General features: G+C 36.7%; 1 protein-coding gene across 2 annotated transcripts in view; it reads right to left on the bottom strand.

The window, feature by feature from the left end:
* Window positions 1–14,779, bottom strand: part of tcea2 (transcription elongation factor A (SII), 2) — a 92,035-nt gene that overhangs the window by 41,112 nt on the left and 36,144 nt on the right. For both annotated transcript variants that reach the window (XR_005630487.1, XM_039735016.1), the window contains exon 6: window positions 5,104–5,160. Coding sequence is in view for 1 of the 2 variants with exons in the window: in XM_039735016.1 (XP_039590950.1) it covers window positions 5,104–5,160 (57 nt within the window). In the remaining variant the exon portion in view is untranslated. The remainder of the gene's footprint in view (window positions 1–5,103; window positions 5,161–14,779) is intronic.

The raw sequence follows: 14,779 nt of genomic DNA on the forward strand, positions 1-14,779 counted from the left end.
CTATCAGTTTGAGAACATTTAAAGAAAGCAAACAGTGCTTATGATTATTTGTCTAAGCAAATCTGAGGCAGTTTTGCTGTTATGCAGTTCAAAAACTGGCTTGAGTAATTCACTACACTCCTGGAATAATACATTCTGTTCATTTTTACACAGTGATCCATGCATGAGGAAATACCTCCTGTAGAGGTATACAAAAGCTGGGGAGTTTTTAAACTTACTTTCCATTTCCATGTATTTCTCCTAAGAAGTCCCCTGGTCTTGTTCATGTTTCATTGATTGATATTTGTTCCATCTTTATTGGGAATGTTTTAATTTCTACCTGCTTGCCAAAATGATATTTGCTTTCTGTAAGCCACAACTTATTCTAAATAGATTTTGCACATTAATCAAATGATCCTGGATCCCTTTCATAGAACTCATTAGGGTGTGTGCAATCCAGTCTTGTTGTATTTACCAAACCTTTTCAGGAATGTTTTCTATTGTTGTAGGTAGCAAATACCAGACCAAGTTTTTTCTTCTCTAGGGATGCTACGAAAGCCCGCATAAGTGCTTTTATTATATTTTGACGCATTTTGTTTCATAAGCAGAATTTTACAGCCTAAAAGGTGCTACCAATTTTCCTATGGTTCTAATATATTTCTGCCCTTACTGAACTGTCCTTGAATGTTATAAGATATTACATTTACTTCATAATCTGCAAGTTTAAAAAAGCAGAACAATAAATCATATTACACAATTTAATCCTTACTTCCCATTCCCTTCTTCTACAAATGCAATTTTTAGGAATCAGTAATTACAAAATAAAAGTCTAAGATATTACCTTGTGTTTGAAAAAGATGAGCTATATCCAAGAAATGCTATCATATTTTTAGTAGAGCAACAGAAAATATCTTCAATGAACAAACATTTTTTCCAATTTCAGATAATGTATCTTATCTCTAAGTTACTGAGAAATGGAGAGTTCAATAGGATATGAACAGTGTAGAGAAACTGATACAAAACTGAGGCAACTACAACAGAACAACAACAGAATGCAGGCTTTCTGGCTGTAATACAAGCAAAGATGAGGGTCTATCAAAATTCCACTGAGATCACACAAAAAGACATCCAGTAGTTTATGAGCTGAGACCAAAACCAAGGCCAAAAGCCTATGAGCACACAGTGGGACAACCATCAGGACTTCAAAATAAGGATTCTCAAAGACATTTGGTTTAAGTGGATACGTAATACTACATTTGTCCCTGGTATGTGTGCATGTGTGCACTCACTCTGTGTGTGAATGGCTGGTACCATGACATGGGATTGTTTCTGCCCGATGCTTGCTGGAATAGACTCCAGCTTTCTATTCTCCAGATCAGTGAATTTTGAAAACAGGGAAAGACAGAGAAGTAGATTTTTTTTTATAATTTATATATAATATAAATATTCCATAATAAACAATAAAATATTTATAATGCAATAGTGAGACCACCAATGGAGTATTGTGTGAAGTTCTGGTCACCATACGACAAGTAAGACATAGTAGCATGTGAAGCTGTGTAGAGGAGAGCAGCCAGGTGCATCCTAGGATTTAACAAGTCCTACAACGACAGACTCACAGAATTAAACATATTTAGTCTTGAGAAAAGGAGACTGTATGGGGACCAAATCCATTGATAAAACAGATCCAGTCAAATTCTTTCAAATTAACAACAAATCACTTACTTGAGGACACCCATGGAAATTAAGAGGAATTACATTTAGGACCAAAGCCTGGAAGCATGTCTCTCAGAGAGTTGTGGTAATCTGGAACAACTATCAAGACATATAGCTGCAGCAGAAACTCAAGACAACCTTTAAGAAGACGAATGAGATACTGGGACAGCTTATCTTATGGACTAAATTAACTCCTCTTATTTATCAAATTTTTTATGTCCTTATATAGAACCTAGTGCTGTGCAGTATACTGGTTCATACCGAAATCTGTTTTTAATTTTTTTTATGATATGGATTTCTGTTATACCACAACACTAGTTTAGATTGCCTAAACGATTTTTGGTACGTGGCGCAGCGGGACATTGTTCGGGGGGGGACCTTTTTCACTGCTACACCGTTAATCACATACAACGGAGTGCATGCATTAGTGGAGGTGTTGCGTGGGGGCTCTTTTTCACTGCTACACTGCTAAATAGGCATGCAACGAAGTAAATGAGGTTGCGGGATGAAAATGGACAGAGAATATTCCGAACCTGAAGTTGTAGCTGACGAAGTTGAACATGATGACACAGAAGAACTTTTGCCAAAAAAAAGGAGTCACGTCCATTGCCTGGAGATACTTTGGTTTTAAAAGGTCGAATGTGGACCATTATGTTCAAATGTGTGAATACTGTTTCTATACTACTGGATAATACTGCAAGCCAAGTTGTACGTACTTGTTTTATTTTTTTTCAATACAGTGTAATGTACCAGGGTACTGTGTAATAGTGTGACGACAGTTGACTTTATTCTTGACATTTCCACTTTGATCTTGACGCTTATGACGAGAATAAAGTCGACATGTTGACTTTGTTCTCGACATTTCTACTTCATTCTTGCCGTTTATGTCAAGATTAAAGTCGAACATCATAAACTAAACTTCATCGTAAAATGTATGTTTAATTTACTAGATTTTCTCAAACTTAAGTTACGTAGCACATTAAATGCTTTGTGTTAAGTGTTCCCTGAGCCATGTTAAATCGGTACGTGCTTCTTAAACTGACTTCCTCTTGTACTAAGGAGGCGCTGGCAGCGATCGCCGCACAGAATACATTCACTTCATGATATTCCTGCTCCCTGAACATTAAGAATGCTAAGATAAATACTTGATATAGTTTTCATGATGAAATGCATTAAAGCATGTATTAATCATGTGGGGGCACGGCAGCGTGGAGGTTGCACTACTGCCTCGCTACAAGGGGGTCTCGGGTGTACCCTGCCTTGAATTAGCATGTTTTTCTGGTGGGTTTACTCTGCGTGCTTCAGTTTCCTTTCAAAGTCATGTATGTGGGGTTTTGTTATGCTATATTGACCCTGCTAGTGTATGTTTTGCTCATATTCACCCTGCGATGAGCTGGCGCCCTGCTCAGGATTTGTTCCTGCCTCGCACACGATGCTTGCTGGGATGGAAGCAACCCTGAATGGATGGCATAATTAAACATGTATAACGAAGATTTTTTTTTAAGTTCTGAACACTCCGTGGGCTAAGTTTATAGCTAGTTTTAATTTCACAAAGACGTTTATTGTGTGTTGACTGTTTAGATGGAGAAAGAAAAAGGAAGGATAGGAGCTGAGAGTTTGGTATGTCAGACAGACACCACGCATGCATAAGGAAAGCCCGCTCAGAAGAACATCCATTAAATTCTGTGTTCGCGTCTCTGACCACCACATCACAAACCCAACATTTACACAATATTTAAATAAACCTTGCGCAATACCCATTCACACATCCAGTTTTTTGGAGCCTCGTCACACCTGCCATAAAGTTCTCTACACTGAATATACACCTGGGGACACCTTACTGCGAGGGAGCAGCACTACCGCCTCACTACTGTGTATGTTTAATACATGCTTTAATACATTTCATCATGAAAATGATATCAAGTATATATCTTAGCATTCAAAATTTACAGAGAGCAGGAATATCATGAAGTGAATGGATTCTGTGCAGTGATCGCTGTTGGTGCCTCCTCTTAGTGTGGAGGAAGTCAGTTTAAGAAGCGTAGTGAATAACAACTGGGTCGGGGAACACTTAATACAAAGCATTTGATATGCTACATTAGCTTATGATGGGGTTTGAGAAAATCTAGTAAATCAAACATTGATTTTAGGATGAAGTTTAGTTTACAACATTCTACTTAAATTATAAAATAAACTATAAGAATAAAGTTGAAATGTCAACTTTAATTTCGATATAAATAGCGAGAATAAAGTGGAAATGTCAACTTTAATCTCGACGTAAGTGTCAAAATTAAAGTGTAAATGTCGAGAATAAAGTCAACATGTTGACTTTGTTCTCAACGTATAGTTTGTTTTTTATCTTCCCTATGTCTGTATTTTTTTTCTTCACCGTTTCCCTAATACGATTCCATAGGTCTATACCACAAATAGCATTAGAAATGCAAGCTGCAGTTTTATTATTTATGTATATAGCGTAGCTTGAAGCAAGGTCCATATTAATGCAATTTGCCTAAATGATGGTTCAGTTGGTAAAGATGTCATCAACAAGTTGCACTTGTTTTATTTTTTTTTTTATTTTTATTTGGTGAATGCTGTGTAATGCACCCGGGCTTGAAGTCTTGAAGTAATAGTGCAACTTCCAGTAATAATACTATCATTTATTTTATTGTTATTATTTATTAGTTTAAATATTCTGCAGTTTAATGATGGTAAAGTTGTTTAAAAAGTCACTTTAACGTGTCAGTGAACAGAGATTAACATTAACAGAAAATGTAGTTGGTTTACAAAAAATATTTACTATTTATTCCTTTTCCAAGACATGTTTAGTGTAATACAACTTTTGACAAGCACCTCTGGATATTCTAAATAGTCTAAATGCCTCTTTGGATGGTTTAAAATATGTTGTCAAAATTATAGTTTAGGTTGTTTGCCAAGTTTGTTCAATAAAAAGGTTCTATATGTTGACTGCATCTGTCATTCAATATGATTCCTTCTCTTGATTAGTGCCACCCCTGGAAAACTATCACTTTATGGGGCCATGCAAACCTGTATTAATACTTGTGTGCACATTAAAATGTTTTTTGTACAATGTTCATGACAGTAAAACAGGTTATTCTTAGCCAGTCTACTGCAGTAATTGCAGTGGAAAATGTGGTTAACATCCACTCATGCATGGGAAAAAATACTGTTGAATACCGTGAAACCAGGATAATTTAGAAAAATACCGTGATATAGAATTTTGGTCATACTGCCCAGCTCTAATAGAACCTTCATATTGTAGCTTAACAGACATTTGTCCAGGATGACAAAATAACAAAACAGAAGAGGATGAATGTACCTCAGTCTATGCTCACAGTGAATTTGGCACATTTAAATTTCAGCAGATATATTTCATTTTAAGAAGGATATAATCTTCAATTTGTGCAGCCAAACTCTCGCAGTCAACTCCAATAGCAATATAATCACCTGTCAAAAGATAATATGCTTTTCAATTAAAGATTCAATACTTTTACTGAATGCAATGCACATTAGTTTCTCTGTATCACCACTGCAAAGGAAATAATAGAATTACTAAAAAAAATCCACTAATGTCTCATTTAAATAGATGAAAAATAAGGAACAATAACTTTAGTTTAATTTTGTATTTATACCTTGAATGCAACCAAAAAACCTATTCAATATCACAAAAAAGAAGAAATGTTAATCAACTCCCAGAAGGAGGATATTCATGGGTGAAGACATGCCACGTGTCACACAGAATGATTGTTTAGAATTCCACGCTAAAAGACTCTAAAAACATGAATTCAAAAGGCATTGAACCCACATTTTTGGCCAAAAAAATCAAAACAGAAAATACTTCCAAGAATCTTAAAAAACTTTAATAAAAAAGCTCCCGAAGCAGAATAGTTTTTACTATGGCTATGGCATCCAAAGGCATAATCATCTCCAACAAACCTATTTTAGCATCTTTCCAAAAATAATCTTCATGCCAGCACCATACTGTTATCTAAAAAAAAAAGTGCTTAATAATTAAGCAGTGACTTTGAAGGTAAAATAACATTTTGACTTCCAGTTTAGTTTGGAAATAAAACATTTAGCTAGTTGGCAACTAGTACATTCATGTATGATACTGTTCAGGAATAAACATTTACACTCTTACCAGTAGATTCCTATAGTACAATGATCAAAAACAATTCTAATCAAACATTAATGAAAAAATTACCTTCATACACTATTACAACAATAAAGAGAAAGAAAAAAGCAGACATGCACCTTTTCAGTACACAATGACATTAAAAATATCTGCACAAAAAAAAAAAAACAAACAAAAAAAACAGATTTTCTTTCTGCTTGAACTTCAAACCCATACTAACTATAAAATCATTCCTAAGCACACAATCATAGTTATACACAATGTTATTCGTACTGAATGGCAGATTTTCTATACTAAAATCTGAGTTTTTAAAGACTGATGCAGTTTAGTGTCTAATGTCTTAAAGGATACATTTGGTATTTTTTACGTCCGAAGTATTTCATCACAATCACAGTATAGTAGCATATTGAAATGTTGTGACGGTGCCGTTCGGTGCCACTCCCTTGTATCATCTGGGAGCCTCTTGAACCTGCAACCATTGATAGTCATAACCGAGATGAGCCATGCAAATGAGGACACATACATCCAGACAAGAGGTAGGTGCAAAAGTGAATCAGTACTTTTATTTAAAATCCATCCAAATGAAAAACGTATTCTAACGTACAGTGCAATCTTTCAAATCATCAATAAATAAATAATCCATAAAAACAACAGTGAAAGTGAAGGTTAAAATAAGTCTCAATAAATAATCCAATAAAAACAATCAGGTTAAAAGCTCGAGATAGTGGGAGCTCCATTTCCACAGGCTCCAACTCCTACCACCCAGAACCTGAAACCAGACCACCTGCCTTACTCCAATCAGCACTGGCACTCCCTCTCTCTTTTTTTCCTTCCTCCTCTCCTTCAACTCATTCTTCTCTCTCAGTGGCCCATCTATTTTCTTCCCTCCACCTCCCTCCATACAGGCTCCCTTTAAACTATAATCTCTAACTGGGTGCAGGTGCGACAAGCCATTTCCTCAGAAGCACAACTTTGACTCCTGGCCAATCTGCCTGCCTTTGCATGTGGTATAATTGGTCAAGTGCTCCAATTAGCCACAGAGTGAAGTGTGCCTCTACATAACCCCACCCGACGGGAGCCACACAAATGATTATTTAATTTAAAATCAGCACAACGCCATGGACCACTTATCACATATGTTCCTTTAATTAAAATGGGCTTAATGGTACAATGGTAAGTTCATCCATTTTGATCACATTGTTCATTTATGATCCACTGTTCACCATCTATGCCTTACATCTGTCTATCTTTGCATGCCTTGTTGCTTTTTACAATGGACTTTCTAGTCCCTATATACCTCTTTCTTTGTGCTTTTTGTTGCCTTTCTTTTTTAGACATCCCAGCAATGTTGTTGGCAATGTAATGTACAGACTTTACGGGTAGGTGATTTTGCCAAAAATTCATATTACAATTTAACTAAAAATTATCATAATTACAGTATACATTACAGTGCAATCTATATTCACCAGCCACTTTATTAGGTAGGTTGGACCCTCTTTTGCCTTCAGAACTGCCATAATTCTTAATGGCAAAGATTCAACAAGGTGCTGGAAACATTCCTCTGGGATTCTGGCCCATACTGACATGCTAGCATCACACAGTTGCTGCAGATTTCTTGGCTGCACAGCCATGATGCAAATCTCTAATTTCAGCACATCCCAGTGGTGCTCTATTAGATTGGGATCTGGTGACTGTGGAGGCAATTTGAGCACAGTGAATTCATCAGAAGATGGGTACATTACAGTCATAAAGGGATGGACACAGTCAGCAAAAATAGCCAGGTAGGCCGTGGCATTTAAATTATGCTTATTCCTAAGGGGCTCAAAGTGTGCTAAGAAAATATCCCCCACACCATCACACCAACACCAGCAGCCTGAACTGTTGGGACCATGCTTTCATGTTGTTGACACCTAATTCTGACTGTACCATCCAAATCTCACAGCAGAAATCGGGACTCAACAGACCAAGCAACATTTTTTTCAATCTTCTATTGTCCAATTTTGGTAAGCCTGTTTAAATTGTAGCCTCAGTTCTTGCAGCTGACAGGAGTGGCACCCGGTGTGGTCTCATGCTGCTGTAGCTCATCTGCTTTAAGATTCGATGTGTTGTATGCTCAGAGATGCTCTTCTGCATATCTCAGTTGTAACAAGTGGTTATTTGAGCTACTGTTGCCCATCTATCAGCTCAAACCAGTCTGGACACTCTCCTCCGATTCTGGCATCAACAAGGCATTTTCAACCAGAGAACTGCTGCTCACTGGATATTTTCTCTTTTTCAGACCATTGTCTGTAAACCGTAGAGATGGTTGTGTGTGTAAATCCCAGTAGATCACCACTTTCTGAAATACTCAGACCAGGCTCCCTGGCACCAAAAACTATGCCACGTCAAAATCACTTAAATCACCTTTCTTCCCCATTCTGATGCTTGGTTTAAACTTTAGTAGGTCATCTTGACAAGACAATGTCTACATGTCTAAATGCACTGAGTTTCTTCCATGTGACTGCCGCTTAGATATTTGGGTTAGAAGCAGTTTAACAGGTGTACATAATAAAGTGGGCAGTGAGTGTATATGTATATACTTTTCAGACAGAATCCAGTTTATGTGCTTCTGTTGGCCTAACCTTATAGACCGATAGTGGGAGGTTCTCCTGTGATACTTTTTTATAAGGACCATTTCAATAAACTAAAGCAATAAAAACAATAATAAATTGTATTTATATAGCATCTTTTCAATCCTAAAAGCACTTTTCTGAGTTTTAGAATGAACAAGAGGGAAAAAAATAGAATACAGATCAAATACATAACATTGGATACAAAATAATAAAAATAATAAAACAAAGATAAATACAGGACACACACAGCTTTTAATTAGAATAATAGACAATGAAATACAATACACTTTAAAAACAGAAAAACAAAAACACAGAACAAACTATGATATAAATCTAAATCAACCTGAGCACCTGGATAGAGAGGTAAACTCAGAAAGAAGGGTCAGAAGATCGGGTAGATTAAATACCTCTATGAAATTTTGTTTTTTTAATGAATTTTTTAATGAATTGAGCCAGCTTATCTAATTAAATATTGCATATGCAAGAGAGGGAGAGAGAGGTTAGGAGCATGTGTTGATAATGCACATTGCCACACCCACCACATGACAAACCAACTCAGGATCCCAGATTAGGACCCAAGTGCAGCCATGCAACGGTTAACACCTCAGCACAATCCACAGCACAGTCAATCCTGCCACCAACATCCAGGTTTTTCCATGCAGGTTGGGGGTCCTACATGCAGGGCTGGATGTAGATTAACATCATACCCAGGACAGAGCAATTGCAGGTTAAGGGCCTTGCTCAAGGTCCCAACAAAGTAGAATCATTTTTGGCGTTTACGGGATTCGAACTGGCAATCTTCTGATTGCCAGTGCAAATCCCTTGCCTCAGAGCCACCACCCCGCCAAAAAAAAAAGCAAGCCTAAATAGACTTAGGTGCACTGGCGATTCTAAATTGTCCTTAGTGTTGTGGGTGTGTGTGTGCGCGCCCTGCAGTGGGCTGGTGCCCTGCCCGGGGTTTGTCTGCTGCCTTGTGCCCTGTGTTGACTGGGATTGGCTCCAGCAGACCCCCGTGACCCTGTAGTTAGGATACAGGGGGTTGGATAATGGATGGATGGATATTCCCTTTCAAAATATCTTTATGAATATGAAGAAAAATTACATTGACAAACCTAAAAAACTTTACATCTAAACTGACTAACACAGCACACATTATGAAACAAAACATCTAGCATTCCACTGCTTGCTAACTTTTAAGTTATATAGAGTTTCAATATACACACCTCAAAAGGTTGTAAAAAATACTTATTGTTTCCTACTTATGAATTTTATTATACTTTATAAGCTTTCTCCTACTTTTTTTTATTTACAAAGAGTCTGTGCTGCTCTATTTTTCTTCCTTGGAGATGGAAGCACATGTCCTTATTTTGCTTATTGGTTAACCCAGAGGTACTTTACCATCAGTGTTTGAAGTGAAACAAATAACCATAATGTTTTCTTGGCTTCTTATCATTTTCAATAATCACGGGAGTAGGGAAATCATCCTCTTCCAAGTACAAACTCTAAAGATGTGATCAAATGCAAAAATAATTATGAATGCAAAAGGGAGTCAGTTTGGGGGGGAACTGGGGGAGGAACGGGAGTTCTCTTTAAATTCCGAAGTTGCGATTGTAAACAGTTTTGGTAGGGAAAGGGTTGTGTATGTGCTCTGAGAGAAGCACCAGCTGTGTCTGAAGGGAACTGAACACCCACTTTTCTACCATGCATCACTATTTAAGCCACAGGTATCAAATGCAGCTTCCTGATGTCTTCTACCCCAATAAAAATGGTTGTACACTGCACAGTTTACTATCTTACACAGGACACTTGCCTTTATTCATTGGACCTTACTGCATCTTTCTGGACACTGGACCACATTATGTCTAGGCATGGGCATGAATAACAGAAAAATGGATATTTTCTCGCTTTATATATAGGGAGTTATTAATTTAACACATGAAATTGTATTCTAAAGCTTTATTTCTTTAACAAAATACCTAGCCTGTTTTTGCATTTTTAAATGAAGTTCAAGGGGCAGCAGTCTAAATATGAAAACAAAAGCCTTAATGGTTACTGAAAACATATATTTTGAAGTGACAAAGGTTTCGAAAGAACAAAAACACGCTTTCCACATTACTAAGGCATACTTGTGGCAGCAAAAGCAAACTGGAAATATTACATTTTACTTTAGTACTATTTTTCTTGAGGTAAGGATACAATTTCTATTCATTCAATTTTTCTTTTGTTTCTCCAAACCTGTTTCATCAATGATTATATTCTGCCCTGGCTTATAATAAACAATTATCTGTACAAACTATAATGTGTCTGATATAGTTACAAAGCTGTCAATATTTTTCAAACTGCAGCACACAAATGTGAAGCAAATTGTCCATCACACAGAGTCAGTAGCATGATTTAAACCCATAACCTTTGGGTTTGACATCCTAGGTTCATAACCTTAACCACTACACCAAACTGTCTGCCAATAATGAATGAATGGTGGTGTTGAGAACCAGACTGTTGTCTCTGCACCACCCAGACAACGGTTCCACTTCAGCCAGATAAGCGGACTCATTCCCACCAGAGAGGAGCCCATCATGGTGGTGTCATTTGCAAATTTGATGATTCTGTTGTTGGAGGACATGAGGGTGCTGTCGTGAGTGTGAAGAGAAGGGGGGTTCAGCACACAGAGAACTAGTGCTGAGGCTGACAAGATGTGGGGGACTACTCTGACCTTCTGGGACCGATCAGTGAGGTTGCCCATTATCCAAAGTTAGATGGAGTGATAGTCCCAGATCTGTCGGTTTAGTCACTAGTCTGTGAAGGAGGACAGTATTAAATGCAGAGCTGAAGTCTACAAAGAACTGCCTAGCGCAACTTCCCTGCTGCTCTTGGTGGGTTTGGACAGTATGGAGAGTTGTGTCTATGGCATCCTCTGTAGACCTGTTTGCCCTGTAAGCATACTGGCGAGTGTCTAACATGGGTGGAAGGCTTGAAATGAAGGGATTTTGGACCAGTTTCTCAAAGCACTTCATGATCACAAGAGTAAGTGCCACTGGACGGTAATCATTCAGGCTGCTGATGATAGTCTTTTTTGGAATTGCAACTATGATAGAGGACTTCAGGTAGGTTGAAATGATGGAATGGTTGAAATGATGGAATGGGGTATGGACTGTTTGAAGATATTGGTGAAGACCCCAGCCAGGCTCCTCCACCACAAGGACGTGATTGTTGTGGACTGATGGATGTGATGTACCTGTCTCTGCGGACTTCACCTTGAAGTGGGCAAAGAAGTGGTTCATCTCCAACTAAGTATCACTATCAGCAGCTGGGGGATTATTGGATTTATAGCAGGTGAAGTGCTGAATCCCTTGCCACACCTGCCTTGACTTGATACTATAGAAGCAGTCCTTAATTTTCCTCTTGTAAGCAGCCATAGGCTCTTTTCAGTTTGGCTCTGGCAGTGCTGTATAGTGTCTTACCACTAGACCTGAAAGCGGTGTTTCTGTCACTGAGCAGGTACAGGCTTCTTTTGTGATCCAGGGCTTCTGATAAGGAAGCTCTTGGTAAAAAGAAAGCTCAAATACTGTATACTGAAATGTTCATAGTTACAAAGTACTTCTGATACATCTGATTAACCAACAGGACTGTAACTGAGGCTCAATATATTACGAAATTTTCAGACAGAACCAGGTAACACAGCTAGTATATATATATATATATATATATATATATAAGTAGGGTAGTATGTGATCACAAAGAGTAGTGATGCTCCAAACGATTGGCCAATTTTCACTACAAAGAACTTAATCAGTGATCGATAAAGTTCTGATCAAAAGTCTATTTTTTGGCATCTGCTTTTCTAAGCTTACTGTAATTTAGCTGTAGTGCTCTTTTATGCTAGTTATTACAATATTTCAGAGAGCACGTCTTAGAAGTCCTGTAAACAAAGAGCAGTAAGACAGACTGTCAGAGATAAAAAAAAAAAAAGAAAGAAAAACCTGGAATATTAGTCTTTATATTAAACAAAGTTGAGTAATAAATTGATAAAAGATAATCAGAGGAGCTGTTTCTGTGCAATTAGAAAAACAACAAGAAAAGCTGCTTTAATGAATTCAAAAATTTTTATTTTATCCTCTAATCTAAAATAGATTTGAAATTGCTCCTTAGTAAATAATAGGCATGTTAGCTTAACAGCAAAATTTGCATATATTATTTGTTAAGTACACTAGCCTTATATCTTCTTAAGAGACATCTTATGAACATTTGACAGATTTGGGGCTTTTTAAAAGTTTGTACTATGTTTATTATTGGTTTGTGTCTGTCATACAGTATGAGTTTTGGTAAGAAAAAAATGCTACATAATTTAAATGGTAATCTATATTATTACACCAAAAGAATTAGGACTGTCTAGTTGGTATACTGAAAAAAAAAACAGCAAACAAAAAACTGCATAAATACAGTAAATTTATATTTTAATGGCAAAAATCATGCAGTGTAATAAATGAATAAAAAATTATTAAAACCAACAAATGCATGTATGTTCAAGCCCTGTTTAACTTCCAATGTCAATTAACTCAATATATTCTCACCCATTTATCCATTTTTTGGTTAGACAAATTGCGATTACTTTTTAAAATTAACCTTAATTTCAGATATACATTACAGAAGAAATTAAACTATATGACAGTTTGCAAATACAAGAAGCATTCTATTTTCTTTAATGCCATATGTATTATGGATAAATATTTTCTCTGCATACTTTATTAGTTTAAAAATGTTATGTTAGTATTTTTAAAGCAACTGAACAAAAAGCCTACAGAAGCAAAATGTCACCCAGCTCTATCTCACTTGCAAACCTACTTTTCCCTTCCCAACCTCCTCGCTTATTGACTGCGTAGCAGAAATCAAATCCTGGTTCTCCTCAAATTTTCATAAACTAAACAGTGACAAAACTGAGGTTCTCCTCATTGGTACAAAATCAACATTATCCAAAACCGATCATTTTTCATTTGTTATTGATAATTCCTCAATTCAAGAGCCTGGGTGTCATCCTTGACAGTACTCTTATTTTTTCAGTCCCACGTCAATAACATCTCCCGGTCTGCATATTTCCACCTGCATAACATAAATTATATTCGCCCTTTCCTTATTTTCCATACCACTGCTATCCTTGTTCATAGCCTTGACACTTCTCGCCTGGATTATTGTAATTACCTCATCTTTGGTCTTTCTCGCAAATCTCTCTATAAGCTTCAAATGGTCCAGAATTCAGCTGCATGAATTATTAGTAGAACTCCCTCTATTCACCATATCACTCCTGTCTTGCAGCAGCTTCACTGGCTTCTAGTTAATTTCCGCATTGACTTCAAAATTCTCCTGTTATCATTCAAGGCTATCCACAACCTTGCCCCTCCATATGTGTCTGATCTACTCCATGTTGCTGTTCCCTCCCACACCCTGAGATCCTCCTCCTCCATTCACTTGACTGTCCTCTTCACCCGTCTTACCAGTATGGGGAGCAGAGCATTCAGCTGCTCTGCAACCAGCTCTGGAATTCATTACCATCCAAGCTAAGAAATACTAATTCATTTTCACTTTCCAAATCTAAACTTACAACTCATCTGTTTAAGACTGCTTTTTCTCTTTGATTACAATTACTCTGTCTGATTTTAACTTTTTTTTATATTTCTTTGCATTTTTAGCTATTGTTTAAAATGTGATTTTTATCTTTTCATCTTGTTCAGTGTCCTTGAGTGTTTAGAAAGGTGCCTATGAATAAGTAAATGTATTATTATTTATTATTATTAGAATTAAATTTTGCTACAAACAATTACAGGTAACTCCTGTAGCTTTAGTTATGAAAATACCAAAGTTAACACTGATAAGGCACTTGTCAACTAAACAATAGGATATTATAAAAATGGGATATTGGGAAACACACAGCTTTTTAGGCCAATTAATATTCTTAGTCTACTGAACAACTAATAGCTATATATTATAGCCCTTAAAATAAAGGTTAACAGTAGGTCTAGGCTCTTTGTCTTTCTTGCTAAGTAAGGGCAATCAAAAATGTGTGACATCACAGAACTTTTTATAAAGGTTGGCATTGAATACTCCCTGGTTTGTGAAAATTGTAATTTCTCTTTGTTTTTAACCCACTTGTTCTCTAGGCTTAAGATTTTACATTCTGTTCCTTGATTTAGTTTTTATTTAATTTTCTTTTTGACAAGCTGAAAGATAGGCCTGATTATTCTGGCTTTTAGCTGTGCTTTATTTTCTTTACATTTCACTTCTTCAAAGGTGTCAGAACACAAATGGGATCAAACATTTGAATTGA

The sequence above is a fragment of the Polypterus senegalus genome, chromosome 14 (assembly GCF_016835505.1).
Source record: "Polypterus senegalus isolate Bchr_013 chromosome 14, ASM1683550v1, whole genome shotgun sequence".
Classification (NCBI taxonomy): Eukaryota; Metazoa; Chordata; class Cladistia; order Polypteriformes; family Polypteridae; genus Polypterus; species Polypterus senegalus.